The sequence below is a fragment of the Cibotium barometz genome, chromosome 30 (genome assembly GCF_041138505.1).
Source record: "Cibotium barometz isolate CiBa-2024 chromosome 30, ASM4113850v1, whole genome shotgun sequence".
Taxonomy (NCBI): domain Eukaryota; kingdom Viridiplantae; phylum Streptophyta; class Polypodiopsida; order Cyatheales; family Cibotiaceae; genus Cibotium; species Cibotium barometz.
In genome coordinates this window covers 19931590-19946322 of record NC_141075.1, presented here as the reverse complement: position 1 = coordinate 19946322, position 14733 = coordinate 19931590, and the positions used below count along the sequence as shown (strand labels likewise).

The 14733-nt window shown below is 46.4% G+C and overlaps 1 protein-coding gene across 2 annotated transcripts in view; it reads left to right on the top strand.

Annotated features, from left to right (window-relative positions):
- The first annotated feature begins 306 nt into the window (after positions 1-306).
- Positions 307-14733, top strand: part of LOC147621247 (uncharacterized) — a 31376-nt gene continuing 16949 nt past the window's right edge. The window contains exons 1-3 of one of the 2 annotated variants that reach the window (XM_086823955.1): positions 307-613; positions 1097-1287; positions 1481-1526. In XM_086823955.1, the coding sequence (XP_086680081.1) occupies positions 349-613; positions 1097-1287; positions 1481-1526 (502 nt within the window). In that variant the 5' untranslated portion in view covers positions 307-348. The remainder of the gene's footprint in view (positions 614-1096; positions 1288-1480; positions 1527-14733) is intronic. The other variant, XM_086823956.1, reaches the window with a different exon arrangement.

Genomic DNA, 14733 nt, shown 5'->3' with positions numbered 1-14733 from the left:
GTGCTAAGTGAATCCACCTATGTTCTCAGGATATTAATGATTGTTTATGTGTTGATGACCACAAATTAGAGATACTTGGATATGCTTCATGGGTATCTTTATGCGTGTATGGATCTGGGGCGAGCACACGGACACACCGGTAAGTGGACTTCTTAAGTGGGGTGTTTCCCTTGGAGCCTTTGAAGGCCCGTGAAAGGGAAGTCCGTCCTTCATGGGGACAAGGGTTCTTCCGTTCAAGAGATGCGTCGAGTGAGTGGATGCCAATACACATACTAGTGTACTAGAAGATAAAGAGGAAAATGAAGACGTTACAATGTTTTGTTGGAGAACTTAGAAGCCCTTGGCTCGATGGCCAGTACTCTGACCTATCTCCCTTCGTGCCATTCCTACAATTTTCTGCCGGGGGCAATCCCTCCTCTTCAGCTTGGTTTGAGGCAGCGCCCGCCTGCATTTCGCCTTCACACTAGCACCGTGTCTGCGCAGATCTCCAAGCTATCCGAAGCATCCAGCGAGGAAAGCTCATCCAGCAGCACCTCTTCTCTGCAGCACAGAGCTCGCTTCAAAGCCCAGGCCAGAGAGAGGCTCCTGATTGAAGAGGCCCAGCGTCCTCTCGGTACTGCAACACTCTTACTTTGGGTGAGGGTCACCCTCCCTGTTTTTTAAAGGCCTCTGATAGGTAATTTTGGGTGGCAATCTAGGTTTTAGGGTTTTCAGGTGTTGATTCCTTCATGCAGCGCAGGGTTTTGATATCATCAGGAGTTTTAGGGTTTTGATTTGCACAGAGTCAGCAGATTTTGGGTTTTGATTCCTTTAACAGTGTCATTTTTAATCTGGGTTCTAGATTTAGGGTTAATTCTGGGGTTAGGGCTAGGCCTAATGCTGACCATCTCATCTGTAGTAGAGTTAGTATTAGATGAGCTACATATGACTGCCATCTCTAATAACGAGGCAGTCTGTAATGTAGCACTGCGAATTTTGTCTGAAGGACTTTGCTCTCACAGGCAACTCATGAAATTTGATGGGCATGTATAGCTGTCATTTTTGTTTCTTATCGCTGTTGATTGCTATGCCTTTTTTTTGTCTTCGTATTTTGCAGCTGAGTACATGAGATTGCCTGCGAGCCAGTATTCGGTGTTGGATGCAGAACGAATAGAACGCATAGACGAGAATACTTTCTGTTGCTATGTGTATCGCCTGAAGTTTTTTGATTTCGAGGTCTGCCCGGTCCTACTTGTCAGGGTTGATGAGCAGCCTGATGGCTGTTGCATCCGACTTCTTTCATGCACGGTAATGCCAACTAAAGAAGGGCATCATTCATCATATACATTTCTGAACATAGAGGTCTTAAAATGGTTGACCATTCCATCCAGATTTCACATAGGATTTTTTATTGGGGAAGATTTTTCTCATGGAGAAACATGAAAAGATTGATATATCCTCATTTGCTTATGAAATTATATGTTGCGTTGTCTTTGATCAGCTTGAAGGATCTCCTTTGGTGGTGGCACAAAACAAGAAATTTTCAGGTGATTTTTCTTTTGTACTTATGCATATCTTTTATGTGTGTGTGTGTGTGTGTGTGTGAGAGAGAGAGAGAGAGAGAGAGAGAGAGAGAGAGAGAGAGAGAGAGATTTGATGATGCCAAATTTGAGATATATGAGCGAATCATAATTCATGCAATGGAAACGGAAATGGCAATGGCCGGCCTTAGGGAAATGACAACGGCTCAAATCTAGGAAATAGGAGAGGCAAGAAAATGACAATTTTGGGGTGAATGTAAAATTGGTAGAAAAATATAAAATTAAGGGGGGGACTTGAGGACAATTTTTTTCTTTTGGGAAATGTAAAATGAGGGTGGAAATAATTGAAGGGGTAATTTTGGTTGGGGCTAGGAACAATAGATTTGGAGGATTGCTAAATTGGGGAGTAAATATGAAATTGAGGGGAAAATACCAAAGAAAATGGCCGTTGTGCAACATTTCTCGACCGTTTCCTAGCCTTTGGGCACCTTAATATTTTGGCCATTTTTGGGCTGTTTCCAATATGCCGCTTTTCCTCATTGTAAGGCCTTGCAATGGCCGTTATGCAACTATGGACGGAATACAATGAGGACTGGAAGAGGACTCAATCTGTGTATCAACAAAAATGGAATGATAAAAGGGTTTTATAAGTTTAGAATCTTGCTGGAGCCTAGTACACATGCATAACTTGGGGCTGAAGTTTATTGGGCCTTGGCATTGACTTTTTGAATTCTCCAATAAGGGCTTGCTCATCTCCAAGCACTACCCATTTCCTTGTCTTTTGTGCATAGTTGCATGAAGCATAAATGGAAATGATTGTTGTCTACCCAATGGAAACAACATGAAAGTAGGAAACAAAAATATGAGGAAACGACAAGTTTTTAGCTTCATTTAACTTCATATAGTATACGCAAAAGGTAAAATTGTAAAATTAGATAGAAATAAGGAAAGAAATATAGGATAAATGTTGGGTGAATCACAATTTGGAGGAGATATTGAGGAATTTTTGAGAAAATCAAAACTTAGAAGGAAGAATCTGCCCGCAAGGAGAGGAGGGGGGGGGGGAGGAGATGATCTGGAGAAGAATCAGGAAATGAGAAATGTAAATGGTGATTTGAGGGAAAGATTGTTTCTACTTTTTTGGCTAGGAAACAACCGTTTTATGATTCTATGCTTTTGTGCTGCCCGAACCTTCGTGAGTTGTGCTCTCCTTTGTTTATGGTGTGTAGATATGAGCTCCTCCAAAATCCAAAGGGTGCTGATCTTTCAAATTTTGCATTGTCTTGGTACTACAACGCATTGCTATATGGTGTAGAAAGTGATAACTTGTGGGCCGTGGCGCGTCGATGGTCTTGTGGAGGTTGCTTTCCACTTGTGTTAGCTTAGATGGGGTTGCTTGGGGTTGTGTTGTCTCCATGTCTTCATGGTTTCTTTTACATGCCCAGAAGCTTTTTGGAACTTTTTGTTAGTTTGCAGTCATAACACTTCTTTACTTTTACGCAAGAAAAGGAGGGAGGGTTAGAGATACTCCACCATGCACCAGATTGGGTCTCAATAACTGACTGAAGGGCCACCACTACGGATTGGGCATGTGTTTTATTGTTGCAAATGATGAATACAACGAGTGGGCTGATTTTTGCATTTGATTTGACGTGTGTTTCTCCCTTTAAGAAGATGTCGATAAGAACTATGCCCAAGCTATTGTTAAGTAAGTGTGGGCTGACCAGCCAATTGGCAACTTGCCCTACATGGCATAGTTGCAAGGGAACGCCGTTTAGAATGCATCCCCCCAAGGCTGAGATGCCTAAACCGGGTGGAACGCGCATGGGGAAATGAATCGCTGGGGAACGTGTGGGGGAACGTGGGGGAACGTGGGGAATGGGTATATGGAACGCGTGGTTGCCGTTCCTCCCTTGGGGAACATTTTTGACGTTTGGCTAGGAAAAAGAAAAAAGAAAAAGCATACCTGTTGTCGCCGACCGCCCGTGGATAGCATTGAAAGGCGTACTGTGTTGTCGCCCGTCTCTGTACTTCCTAGCTCCGTGCGGCATGCGTGCTTGAGAGCTCTGAGTCACGAGTCGGCTCCTCTCTGGAGTCTCTCCAGATTTTGACTCCTACTTTCCAAGGCAAGGCAGCAAGGCTACTCTCTTTTCCCTCTCTCTCTCTCTCTCTCACTCTCTCAGTTTGAAACGAACAAACAAACAAGCAAGGGGGTGCAGGCCTGACTCACCTCCCAACCATGATAGCCGTGGGCGAACCCACAGTCTTGGCTGTCCCCACCGAGCCACGAGCTGAGCTAACTAGGTTGACATACCGACCAATCTCCTCCTCGTGACGTCCCATACCGCCACGAAGCTGCCCTCGCGGGCCTTGAGATTAAGAGAGGTGCAACACGATGGAAATGTAATCAATGTAACAAAGAGAAGTCAGGAGGAGCCAACTGTGTGAGAGCACATCTATGCCATGTTAACAATGAAAAAGCGCAAGTGAACAAATGTCCAGGGACCACACATGGGTAGAGAGATTTTGGCAAAGTACCCAAGTGAAGAGGAGAAAGCATGTGCTCGAAAGAAACCAGTAATTGATGCATCTTACCTCACTAGACATGGGGACGATGTAAGCATGGGAGATGGACTCGAGAATGGGGGACTTGGGAGCTTTGCATTTTCTTAGGATTCGCAGCTTATGGGTGCAAGCTCTGGCAAGCAGCAATCCTTGGGAGCAGCTTGCGATCCCTGCAAGAAAGAGAGGGTAGATGCAGCTGTTGCAAGGTTCTTTTATCATGATCATGTAGCATTTAATGTTGCCAGGTCCGCGTATTTTATTGAAATGGTCCAGGAGATTGCACGGTATGGCGCATCATACAAGCCTCCTTCCTATGAGACACTAAGCACCACCTTGTTGCCAAATGAGAAAGCTGCAATTGAATGTGCTTTAGAAGCTGTGCATGAAAGTTGGGCAAAGAATAGTGTCACTTATTGCAGATGGCTGGAGTGACACTCGAAAAAGGTCCAGTCATGGCATGGTTGCTTAATCTTGAGGAAGAAAGCAATTCATTTCCTCACATGATGCTTATGGGACAAGAAAAACTGCAGATCAGCTTGTGGAAGAGTGGGCCCAAGGTATTGAGAAAGTTGGCCCACAGAATGTTATTATGCTCTTAGCTGATGGTGAGGCAACGAATAGAGCAGCCAAGAGAGGTATTTGTAATGAGATCGGTCCAGACTTAAAGAGTGCACAGAGTGGAAGCAAGATAAGCACTAGAGTGTGTTGATTTGAGATGTGCAAGAGAGAGAGAGAGAGAGAGAGAGAGAGAGAGAGAGAGAGAGAGAGAGATGAAGCAACAAAGCTGAATATACTACTTCTAAAAGAACTCATTAATCCGTTGGTACCAAGCTTGCGGAGCCTGCTTCAGACCATACAAAGCTTTCTTCAGCTGGTACACTTGGTCCTGTTTGCCTAGAACTTCAAATCTCGGTGACTTATCAACATATACTTCTTGTGTAAGCTCTCCATTCAAGAAAGCCGACTTGACGTTCATCTGGAATACGGGCCATCTATGATGTCCTGCAAGAGCAAGAACGGTTCGAATGGTAGTCATCTAGGCCATCGGTACTTTGTTTTGAAGATCCACCACACACCAATCACCTTAAGCTGCTGTGGCCTAGGCACCAAAATCCAAGTGCCATTCCGTTCAATAGCATCCAGCTCTGCCTGCATAGCATGATGCCAATGCTCTTGTGAAAGAGCCTCGTCCACGGAAGTGGGATGAGAAGGACCATGATTAATAGAGGACATAAGAGCATAGTTAACAAACATATTGCCCTCATGAATTTGTTTCCCTGTAACTTTGGAAGATCGCTTGAAAGAACCCGACGGAGGAGCAGAAGGAAGCTCTCGTAACGTAGAATCACGAACTGTTTGAAAATACCATCTAGGCGCCGGTCTGCTTGAACTCGTTGGAGGAGGAGCAGAGTCATCATCATCATTTGACTGAGAATCCACAGCTGGATGTGTAACAAAAGCAGGGGGAGGAGGAGGCGGCGAAGGAAGAAGAAGCTCACCACGCCCCTCAGAAGATGCTGGAGTCTAGTTGAACACCACATCACGGCTCACAACTACTTGGTGGCTTGCGGATCATATAGATGATATGCCTTGGACACAGAACTATATTTGAGAAGAGTCATGCGCTGAGACTTCGAGCCCAACTTGGAGCGATGCTCCTTAGGCACGTGTACATGTGCTGAATAACCAAATACCCGCAAATGAACAACAAAGGGCTTCTCACCATGGAAAGCCTCATATGGAGTTTTATTTGGAAGAGCAGTAGGAGACTTGTTTTGAATATAGACAGTAGTAGAAGTCACCTCAGCCCAGAAACATCTCGGAGATCTTTCATCTTCGAGATGAAAGCAGATAAAGATGGAAAGGCAGAAATTTACAAATTCCATAAGCTACTTTTCCAAAGCCAAAATCCGAACCGGAGACTTAATCTCGTAAAGATCTGCAATGCCTTTCAAACTTCATGTGCAGCATCTACTGCACACACATGAGAGAGAATAGAATCTTGACAATTCAACATCAGAAAGGAGAAAAAACACGATGATCATTTGCTTGCCAAACATCAATTTGTGCCTGAGTCACACCAACAGTAGAAAAGGTGGGAGGGGTGGCATTGGTAGCTGTAACAAGCCAGTCCCAGAGATCCACTCCACGCAAGGCAGATTTCACCTTCACCTTCCATAAAGTAAAGTTGGAGCCATCCAACTTTGCAGACTCAGAGAACATATTAAGAGTAGTCAGGGCAGCCATGACTAAAACTTGGGCTCAATCTCAGAAGGAAAAAAACACACAGCTCAGAAGAAAGAAGTGTCCTCCATAGGTACTGGATGCCATCGAGCCTCAAATCAGCAAACTGATTGCTGCAAATAACCTGTAGATGAAGAAACGCAGCACAAACAGTACTGCTGCCCTGAAACAGAGCAGGCCGACAGATGTACAGGAGTCCTAGGGGTCAAATCTGATGAAGAGTGACCACAAATCTGCAATGGTGAAGCGCATGGAAGAGAGCAGACCGACCAGCATCAGAACTGAGAAAAAAAACGAAGAAGAGAAGGTGCTGAAAACTGGGCAGAGACGGGGGCAGCATAGTGAACTCTGAACCTATAGCGATGATACCATGAAAGAGTGCACAGAGTGAAAGCAAGATAAGCACTAGAGTGTGCTGATCTGAGATGTGTAAGAGAGAGAGATGTGAAACAACAAAGCTGAATATACTGCAACGAAAGCAATCCCGAGCAAGAGACATAAAAGGTCTCATAAGTGAGGGATACAAAAGATGAGAAAACTACTGAAAAGTGAAGAGGCTAGCCCACCTATATATAGGTCACGAGGGCTGGCTGACTGGAACAAAAGAACTGGCCGACCGGACAAATAGGAGCTGGTCGACTGGAAGAGCATCACCTGACCTGGGAAAAATACCAGGAAAATGGGGAAAAATAGGGGTGGCCAGCCCACATCCAAGGGCCATAAAAGGGATCAATTGTGGACACAATACATGGGCAGAATATGGGGATGAATATGCTAACACAGACAGACAGACAAATCCAACAGAATACTTTTCTTTTGCACAAGAGAAATATAAAACTGTAGCGGAAGCAAAACATGACAATAAATAGAACGCCACATTGAGTTGGAACGGTTGCCCCCCCATAGGTAACTCCTTTATTACTTCAAAGAAGCTTTTACAAGATTTCCAAGGTGTGGGTGCCTTCAGCACTAGATTTCCATGACTTTGCATGGAGATCTACATGAAGCTTTTCCAGCCAATACTCCATGTCCATGATCAGTCCAAAACAGTCTATGACTTCAGCTCATATACAATCCATAAAAACAGCCCAGTCGTTGCCAAAACAGTCCCGAACTCCGTGTCAAAACAGCTCCAAAAGAAAGCCACAAATCAGCCCTGGAATAGCTCCATTACAGCCCCACATATGCGGCCAGATGAGAGCGATGGAGAGAAAATTGCAAACGCTGCTGTACCTCAGTTCTGGGCGAGGGATAGGGAGCCTTATCTGCAGGCGACCTCTTGTATATGAGAGAGAGAGAGAGAGAGAGAGAGAGAGAGAGAGAGAGATGATAAAGAGCTGGTCAGCCGCCCTAGAAAAGCAAGTCGACCTGATATGTCTCTGTCCAAGAGAGAGAGAGAGAGAGCCAAAGGGAAAAGCAACCAGCCGGCTTGCTATGTGTCCTCCCCTCCGCCCCCCAGGTGAGAGATGCACTTCAGCCTTGCAGCCCTCTTTTTAGGAATCGACCTCCTAAAAGCAGCTCTTGTGAGGGCAAAAGGACGAAAGGACCAGATGTACGAGAGATCAGCGCAAAACAACACAGCATGAAATAGGTGAGTGAACTGTGAATCTATATATAATGGTGAGTGAACTGTGAATCTATATATACAATAGCCCTCTGATGTGAGGTGACTCTGAGTAGTAGACGAGTGCAGAAGCAGAGACGATGTCGGAGCTGAAGCACAGTCGATGACGAGGGCTCACGTCGATGTGAGGCAAAGCACTCCGAGAGGTGGTCGGTGTCGAAGGTTCGTGTTGGTGGATGCAGAGGCACTCCGAGGTGTAGTGGCAGCGGAAGATGAGGTGATGCAGGCTCTGGGGACAAGGGTGCTGCTGTCCCATGATCTGTAGATAAAACGCTGATATGCTCTACTGTAGCAGAGAGGGCTGCTGTCCCACGAACAGATATGTAACGCTGATGTACTGAATGTAGCAGAGAGGGCTGCTGTCCCACGAACAGATATGTAACGCTGATGTACTGAATGTAGCAGAGGGGGCTGCTGTCCCTCGGTGTGGCCTGTAGCAGAGAGTGGGCTGCTGTCCCAAGGTGTGGCCAGTAGTAAATGCTGAGGTGTTGTACTGTCAGGCGATGATGATAAAGCAATGTGGTGTGTGCGCCGGTAGCAGCAATAGCAACAGCAAATGGTTCCTGATATGGTCAAGAAGTGGTACACCATGATGAATGATGAGGATAACCTATATATAGTATGAGAGAGTGCTGGTCGGCCAGCAGCAAAGACAAAAATCCCAAATAAAACCAATAAAGCCCAGTAAATTCCCCTTTTAGAGTTGGACAAAAAGCTGTTTTCACACATCCCCTCTCAGGCCAAAAAGGAAACCATGAGAGAAGATGATGGATGATGCCAGGGTCCCACACTAACACATTGGCAGAAGGAATGTATCCCCCAAAATCTGATAAAGTCAGAGAGGGTGATCGTGATGGCAAAGGTCCACTGAGTAAGAAGTGCCATTCCTTGTGTTTAGAGTTTGGAGAATCAACTTTAGGTGAGAAGAATTGGTCCTCTGGGAGTGCGGGTAGGCGATCCATGTTGTGTGCTCTCGAGGTATTCAATCCCTTTGCTCACAATAGCTCTGATACCATGTGAGGGAAAAAGGATGAAAGGACCAGATGTACGAGAGATCATAGCAAAACAACACAGCAGAACAGCATGAAACAGGTGAGTGAATCTATGTATAATGGTGAGTGAACATATGTACAAGAGCCCTCTGATGTGAGGTGACTCTGAGTAGTAGACTAGTGCAGAAGCAGAGATGATGTTGGAGTTGAAGCATGGTTGGTGACGAAGGCTCGCGTCGATGTGAGGCAAAGCACTCCGAGAGGTGGTCGGTGTCGAAGGCTCGCGTCGGTGGATGCAGAGGCACTCCGAGGTGGAGTGGCAGCGGAAGATGAGGTGATGCAGGCTCTGGTGACAAGGGTGCTGCGGTACTGGAGGTGGTAGATGAAGAGCAGAGAGGGATGCAGTCCCGAGTGGGGTAGTGTTGCAAGCTTTGGTGACAAGGGTGCTGCGTACCTGACGGGTGGTGAAGAGCAGAGAGGGCTGCTGTCCCAAGTGCTATCGATGGTGAAGAAAAGCAGAGTGGGCTGCCGTCCCAATGGTGTGATGTAGCAGAGAGTGGGCTGCTGTCCTAGAGAGAGTTGATGATAAAACGATGATGTCCTGTACTGTAGCAAAGAGTGGGCTGCTGTCCCGTTGGTGTGAGCTGAGAAAAAACGCTAAAGTGCTCTATGTAGCAGAGAGGGCTGGTGTCCCATGAGCTGTAGATAAAACGCTGATATGCTCTACTGTAGTAGAGAGGATTGCTGTCCCACGAACAGAAATGTAACGCTGATGTACTGAATGTGTAGCAGAGAGGGTTGCTGTCTCACGAACAGATATGTAACACTGATGTACTGAATGTAGCAGGGAGGGCTGCTGTCCCACGGTGGCCTGTAGCAGAGAGTGGGCTGCTGTCCCAAGGTGTGGCCAGTAGTAAACGCTGAGGTTCTGTATTGTCAGGCGATGACGATAAATCAATGTGGTATGTGCGTTGGCAGCAGCAATAGCAACAGCAAATGGTACCTGATATGGTCAAGAAGTACACACCATGATGAATGATGAGGCTAACCTATATATAGTATGAGGAAGTGCTGGGCAGCCAGCAGCAAAGACAAAAATTCCAAATAAAACCAATAAAGCCCAGATATTCCCTTTTTAGGGCTGGACAAAAAACTGTTCTCACACAGCTCTGCCTTGGCTAATAATACCAAAACTTCTGCTTTCTTTAGCGAAAAAGCTATAAATGATAAAAATTAGCCACTTTTAGTGTCCCAGCCATAAAAATAACTACCCAAAAGAAAGCGCCCTGCTTTTTATTGTCCTGGCTGCCCAACTTTAGTGAGTGTGTGTACACATACACTCATAAACCTTATAAAGCCATATAAATCAATAAAAATCCACAAAACTAATTTTCCGTGGTCGATCTTTGAACCTGAAAAAGCTGTATAAGCCATCCAAACATATTCGGTGCCAAACCCTGACCTAACACAGGTGTCTACCACCTTGTGTTCCTTAACAGATCTTCCTTGCATCTAATCCATGTTCACACTTTGAATCTTCATCTTGTGGGCTTTCCCCAAATCTCTAGACAAATGTGACTCATGTGTATGCATGACCTTGATTTTATCTTTGGAGTGACTTGTATTGTTTGCTTGGACAATGCTTGGGATTTTTGCTTGTGTTGTCCATGGGGCCGGGGACGCTTGGGCACCCTGTGGACGTGTATGTGCACACCTGTTTGGGACTGACAGGTGGTCTACATGTGTTTTGCATGTGGTAAGTGTCCCCAAAAATCCAATTTACAGCTTTATAGTTTCACATACTAATAATTATCGGTGCAGGTTCACACACACTTATAAGTGGCTGACAACTTATAAGATACACACTGGGTAGGACTATTTTAATACATGTGGCAGCCATAAGGTGCGCACCGGACTTGATTTGAACCAACTGATAGTAGGCTCCCCCTTCTGGACCAGAAAAGCACACTATTAAGCTATTTTCAGTGGGGAGGCTCTATTACTGGGAAGAACTCCAGATTTATGGTAGGCGCCTGCTTTTCTGGGTGCATGGGAGCTGGTTTACCAGTTTTGCATCTGTTGGCAGCCTTTTTCCACCTTCCATTGCGACGGAAACCATCCAGGGGTATGGGAGAAGTTGGTCGACTACTCATAGGAGCTTTTCCTGCTGCTGGCCGACTGTTTACAGCTCTTAAAAGCTGTTGTCGACTGGAGGGAGAGTGATCCTTTGCTGATCGGAGACCTTCTGGTATGTGTGCTGTTGCCAATCGACCCTTTCTGTGCCTACTGAGAGCTGGTAGACTGTTGCTAACAGCCCTACAAGGTTGGTCGATTAGTTCTATGAGCCAAATAGAAGGAAGATGAAGATGCAGAGCTGTCCCGGGCTGATGTGGGAGGTTCTATGGGCTGTCCATGGTTGTCCTGCATATGCTTTATGTTGGGAATGCTCTCTTTTGCTGAGGATCATCAACAAATTCTGCATGTGTTTTAGTTTTGCTTTCATATTGTACTGGAAGAGACAGGCGCTAGCCATTGGAGAATCCCTGGGCACCCGTGAAGTTGTATTTTGGAAGCAGACTCCTTTTTGGTAATCTAACCATAAAGGGGGGGGAGGTGAGGTCAGCCCATCTTCTGGCCCTTAGTGTGGTGTACTGTGCAGATTTGTTATCTTGTTTTATGTGGCATGCTTATGTGTATTTTCAAATTTCATGATTGATAAGATTTTCCGTGTACAATTGTCCTTCCGTTTACAGCATCCTTGTTCTAGTGTGAGGCTGGGCATGGCTTGAGAGATCCACACAGGAGTCTATGTGAGATTGGGCCATGCTTGAAAGATCCAAACCGGATATGGTGTGAAGCTATGGAGTTCTCCCCTTGCTAAGTGGCTTGGGTGGTGGTTCTCTCTTCCTTGCTGAGTGCTTCAGTAGGGACATTTGTTTTGTTTTGTTTCATTTTTTGTACTTGGAAATGTGGTGCATGGTACCCTCAAAGCTTGTTACTTGTTACTGTAAATACCTTTTTTTGGAATATAAGAATTCGGAGGGGGGGGGTGCGGGGGGGTTTCCACCCATTGTCACTAGTGGAATCCATGATGGGCGGAGCCTCCAATTATCTATATGCGGTGCATGATCAGAAGTTACAACAATATGGTAACATTTTCCTTCCTTTTTCTCTGTTACCAGATCATATAACATTATTGCATTCTTAACTTGCTATGCCAGTAATGAATTGTCATGTGCACAGTGTGTATCTAACGTGTGCTACACGCACACAAGACTAGCTTCGAGGTTTGGGGAAGCTTGGAGCTAGGCAGGCTGATTGGCGAGCTGAGTTAGGGATAGACTAACGGGCGGGCGCCCAAGTGTGGACGTCCGATGACCGGCCAAGAGCCTATAAAAGGGTGGCCAAGGTTAGTCATTAGTATATAGAGGCTCGCGTGTCTTTGTGAGAGCTCTATGGTGAGGAGCTTGGATCTAGTGCAGACGTGTACCTGCTTTATGCAGCCAAGGTTGGCAGCAGTCTCGAGGCCCGCGAAGGTAGCTTCGTGGCGGTATGGGACGTCACGAGATAGAGATTGGTCGGTACGTCCATCTGGTTAGCTCAGCTTGTGGCTCGGTGGGGACAGCCAAGACTTGTGGGCTTGCCCACGGCTGTCAAGGTTGGGAGGTGAGTTAGGCTTGCACACCCTTGATGTTTGTTTGGTTTGTTTGCAGGTTTCGAGTCTTGTACCAGGAGCGTTCTACGAGGAGATCCTATGGGGATTTGATAGTGGTATCAGAGTAAGCCTCGAGAACGAGCAAGTCGGTAGGTAGAGAAGATGAGGTCTATGAAAAGGTATGAGTTCGAGAAAATTGCTGTTTTTCTGAGTATACTGCTGTTTTTCAGATTCAATATGTTGCTTTTGCATTGTAGGAACCCGTGATGAAGATTGTGGTCTTGTATGGGTTGTTTGCTTTGCAAAGAAGAAGGGCTAGACGTGTTTCTTGCAATTGTATGAACATTAAGAAGAGAGAGAAAAGAGGAAAAAGCCAATTGGCTGTTCGTGAGAGAGAGAGAGAGAGAGAGAGAGAGAGAGAGAGAGAGGTGACGTCAGAGTGTTGTAGCGCAGCCCTGAAGCCTTTGTGCGCAGCCAGGGCGGGTGGTACACACAGGCAGTTGTTGGTGGACTGGTACACGTAACCAGGGCAGGTGGCCATATGTACGCCCAGGTCGGCCAAGTATGTGTGCAGGCGCAAGCGGGCGATTGCTTTTGTATGTAGGCAAGAGATTGCTTTTGCGCAGGCTGGTTGGATACACAGGCGGCAACACCAAGCGCAGGCAGGCACAAGCGCCCAGGTGGATGTGCAGGCAACTAGGTACGCCAAGCAGGCGGTTACGGCCAGGTACATACGTGGAGGTGCCAGCAGAGTACATGCGGCCCAAATTCGAGCGCAGGCGGCCATTATGCAGGCGCACGTAAGCAGGCGGCTAGTTCTGTGCACGGGCGGTAGGTCCTCATAATCATGGAGGCGTACGGATGGCTGGAAAGCGGGCGCAAGGTGGCTTGTCGGCGTTGTAGAAAAACGCGGAAATCAAGCGTTGGGTAAGGTTTTTTTTAGCTTTCGAAAGAAAAACCAAAAACCCACGCCACGTTTGTCCTTGCTTTTGTTATTGTTTTTTTTTGTTGAACCTTAGTGAAAGGGTTTAAAAAACCCAAGTGTGGCTTTATAAGTGTTTTTTTTAAAGAAAACAGAATATATATATATATATATATATGTTAGAAGTCATCTCTTGTCTATTTGTATACACCAGGGCCTCTGTTGTGGGTGTGCCCGCCCGTATATCATTTTTCCACACTGCACGTATTTTTTTCCTATTTTTCCCATTTTTTCCTAGTGGTGGGAGGGCTGCCAGGAGCCCCCAATGTTGGCCGATTGGATCTTTTTCAGGCGTGGGCATCAGGGCTGCTGGCCGACTGCTTTTGCACCAGTCGTGGGCATCAGGCTGCTGGCCAACTGCATTTACGCAGTCGTGGGGTTTTTCTCCAGTCGTGGGCACTCTCTGCTGCTGGCCGACTGCCCTCTAGGAGTTGTATATATTGCCCCTCAGCCCCCACCACTTCCTCATTCAGAATTTCCGGGATCTTGTGTATAGAGAAGAGTTTACACACCTATCTCTCTGTGTTTCTTGTGCTGATTATTTTTTGCAGTCTACTTGCTCTTGTCTACCCAAGTTTGGTTATCATTTCCGTTGCATATTCTGATATGGTATCAGAGCCCTAGGCTCTAGGAGATCTTGGGCGTTTTTCTGAGCAAGAGGGGGAGCAACAGGTTGCTGATTGGTGGACTGTTTCGGGCTGAACGGGAAGAGAAGGTGCAAGAGGAAGGCGGGCAAAGGTGCTGGACAGCCACTTGCAGATTTTCAGATTTTTTTCCCACCCACCCACCCTTTCAGGTTACTCTCCGCGATGGCAGATTTACTAGAGATGGCTGAGAAGCACGTGAAGATTCCGACTCTCCCCACGTTCCAAGTGGATCGTCAGTTGGACGGGTCCAATTACGGCATCTGGAAGGTCATGATGGAGTCAGTTCTGGAGTCATAAGACCTTGCTGATTTTATTATCGTTGGGGTGCCACGGCCGGAAGCTGAGGAAGGGGAGTTATTATCGACGAGGAAGGACCGAGAGGCACAGGCACACATGTGGGACCGTGTCAACGCCAGGGTCCGGTCGTTTATTTTCCTCAATTGCACACCACAGGTGATCAACCATGTGAAGCACATGACGCTGGCGAGAGGCATATGGGAGCAC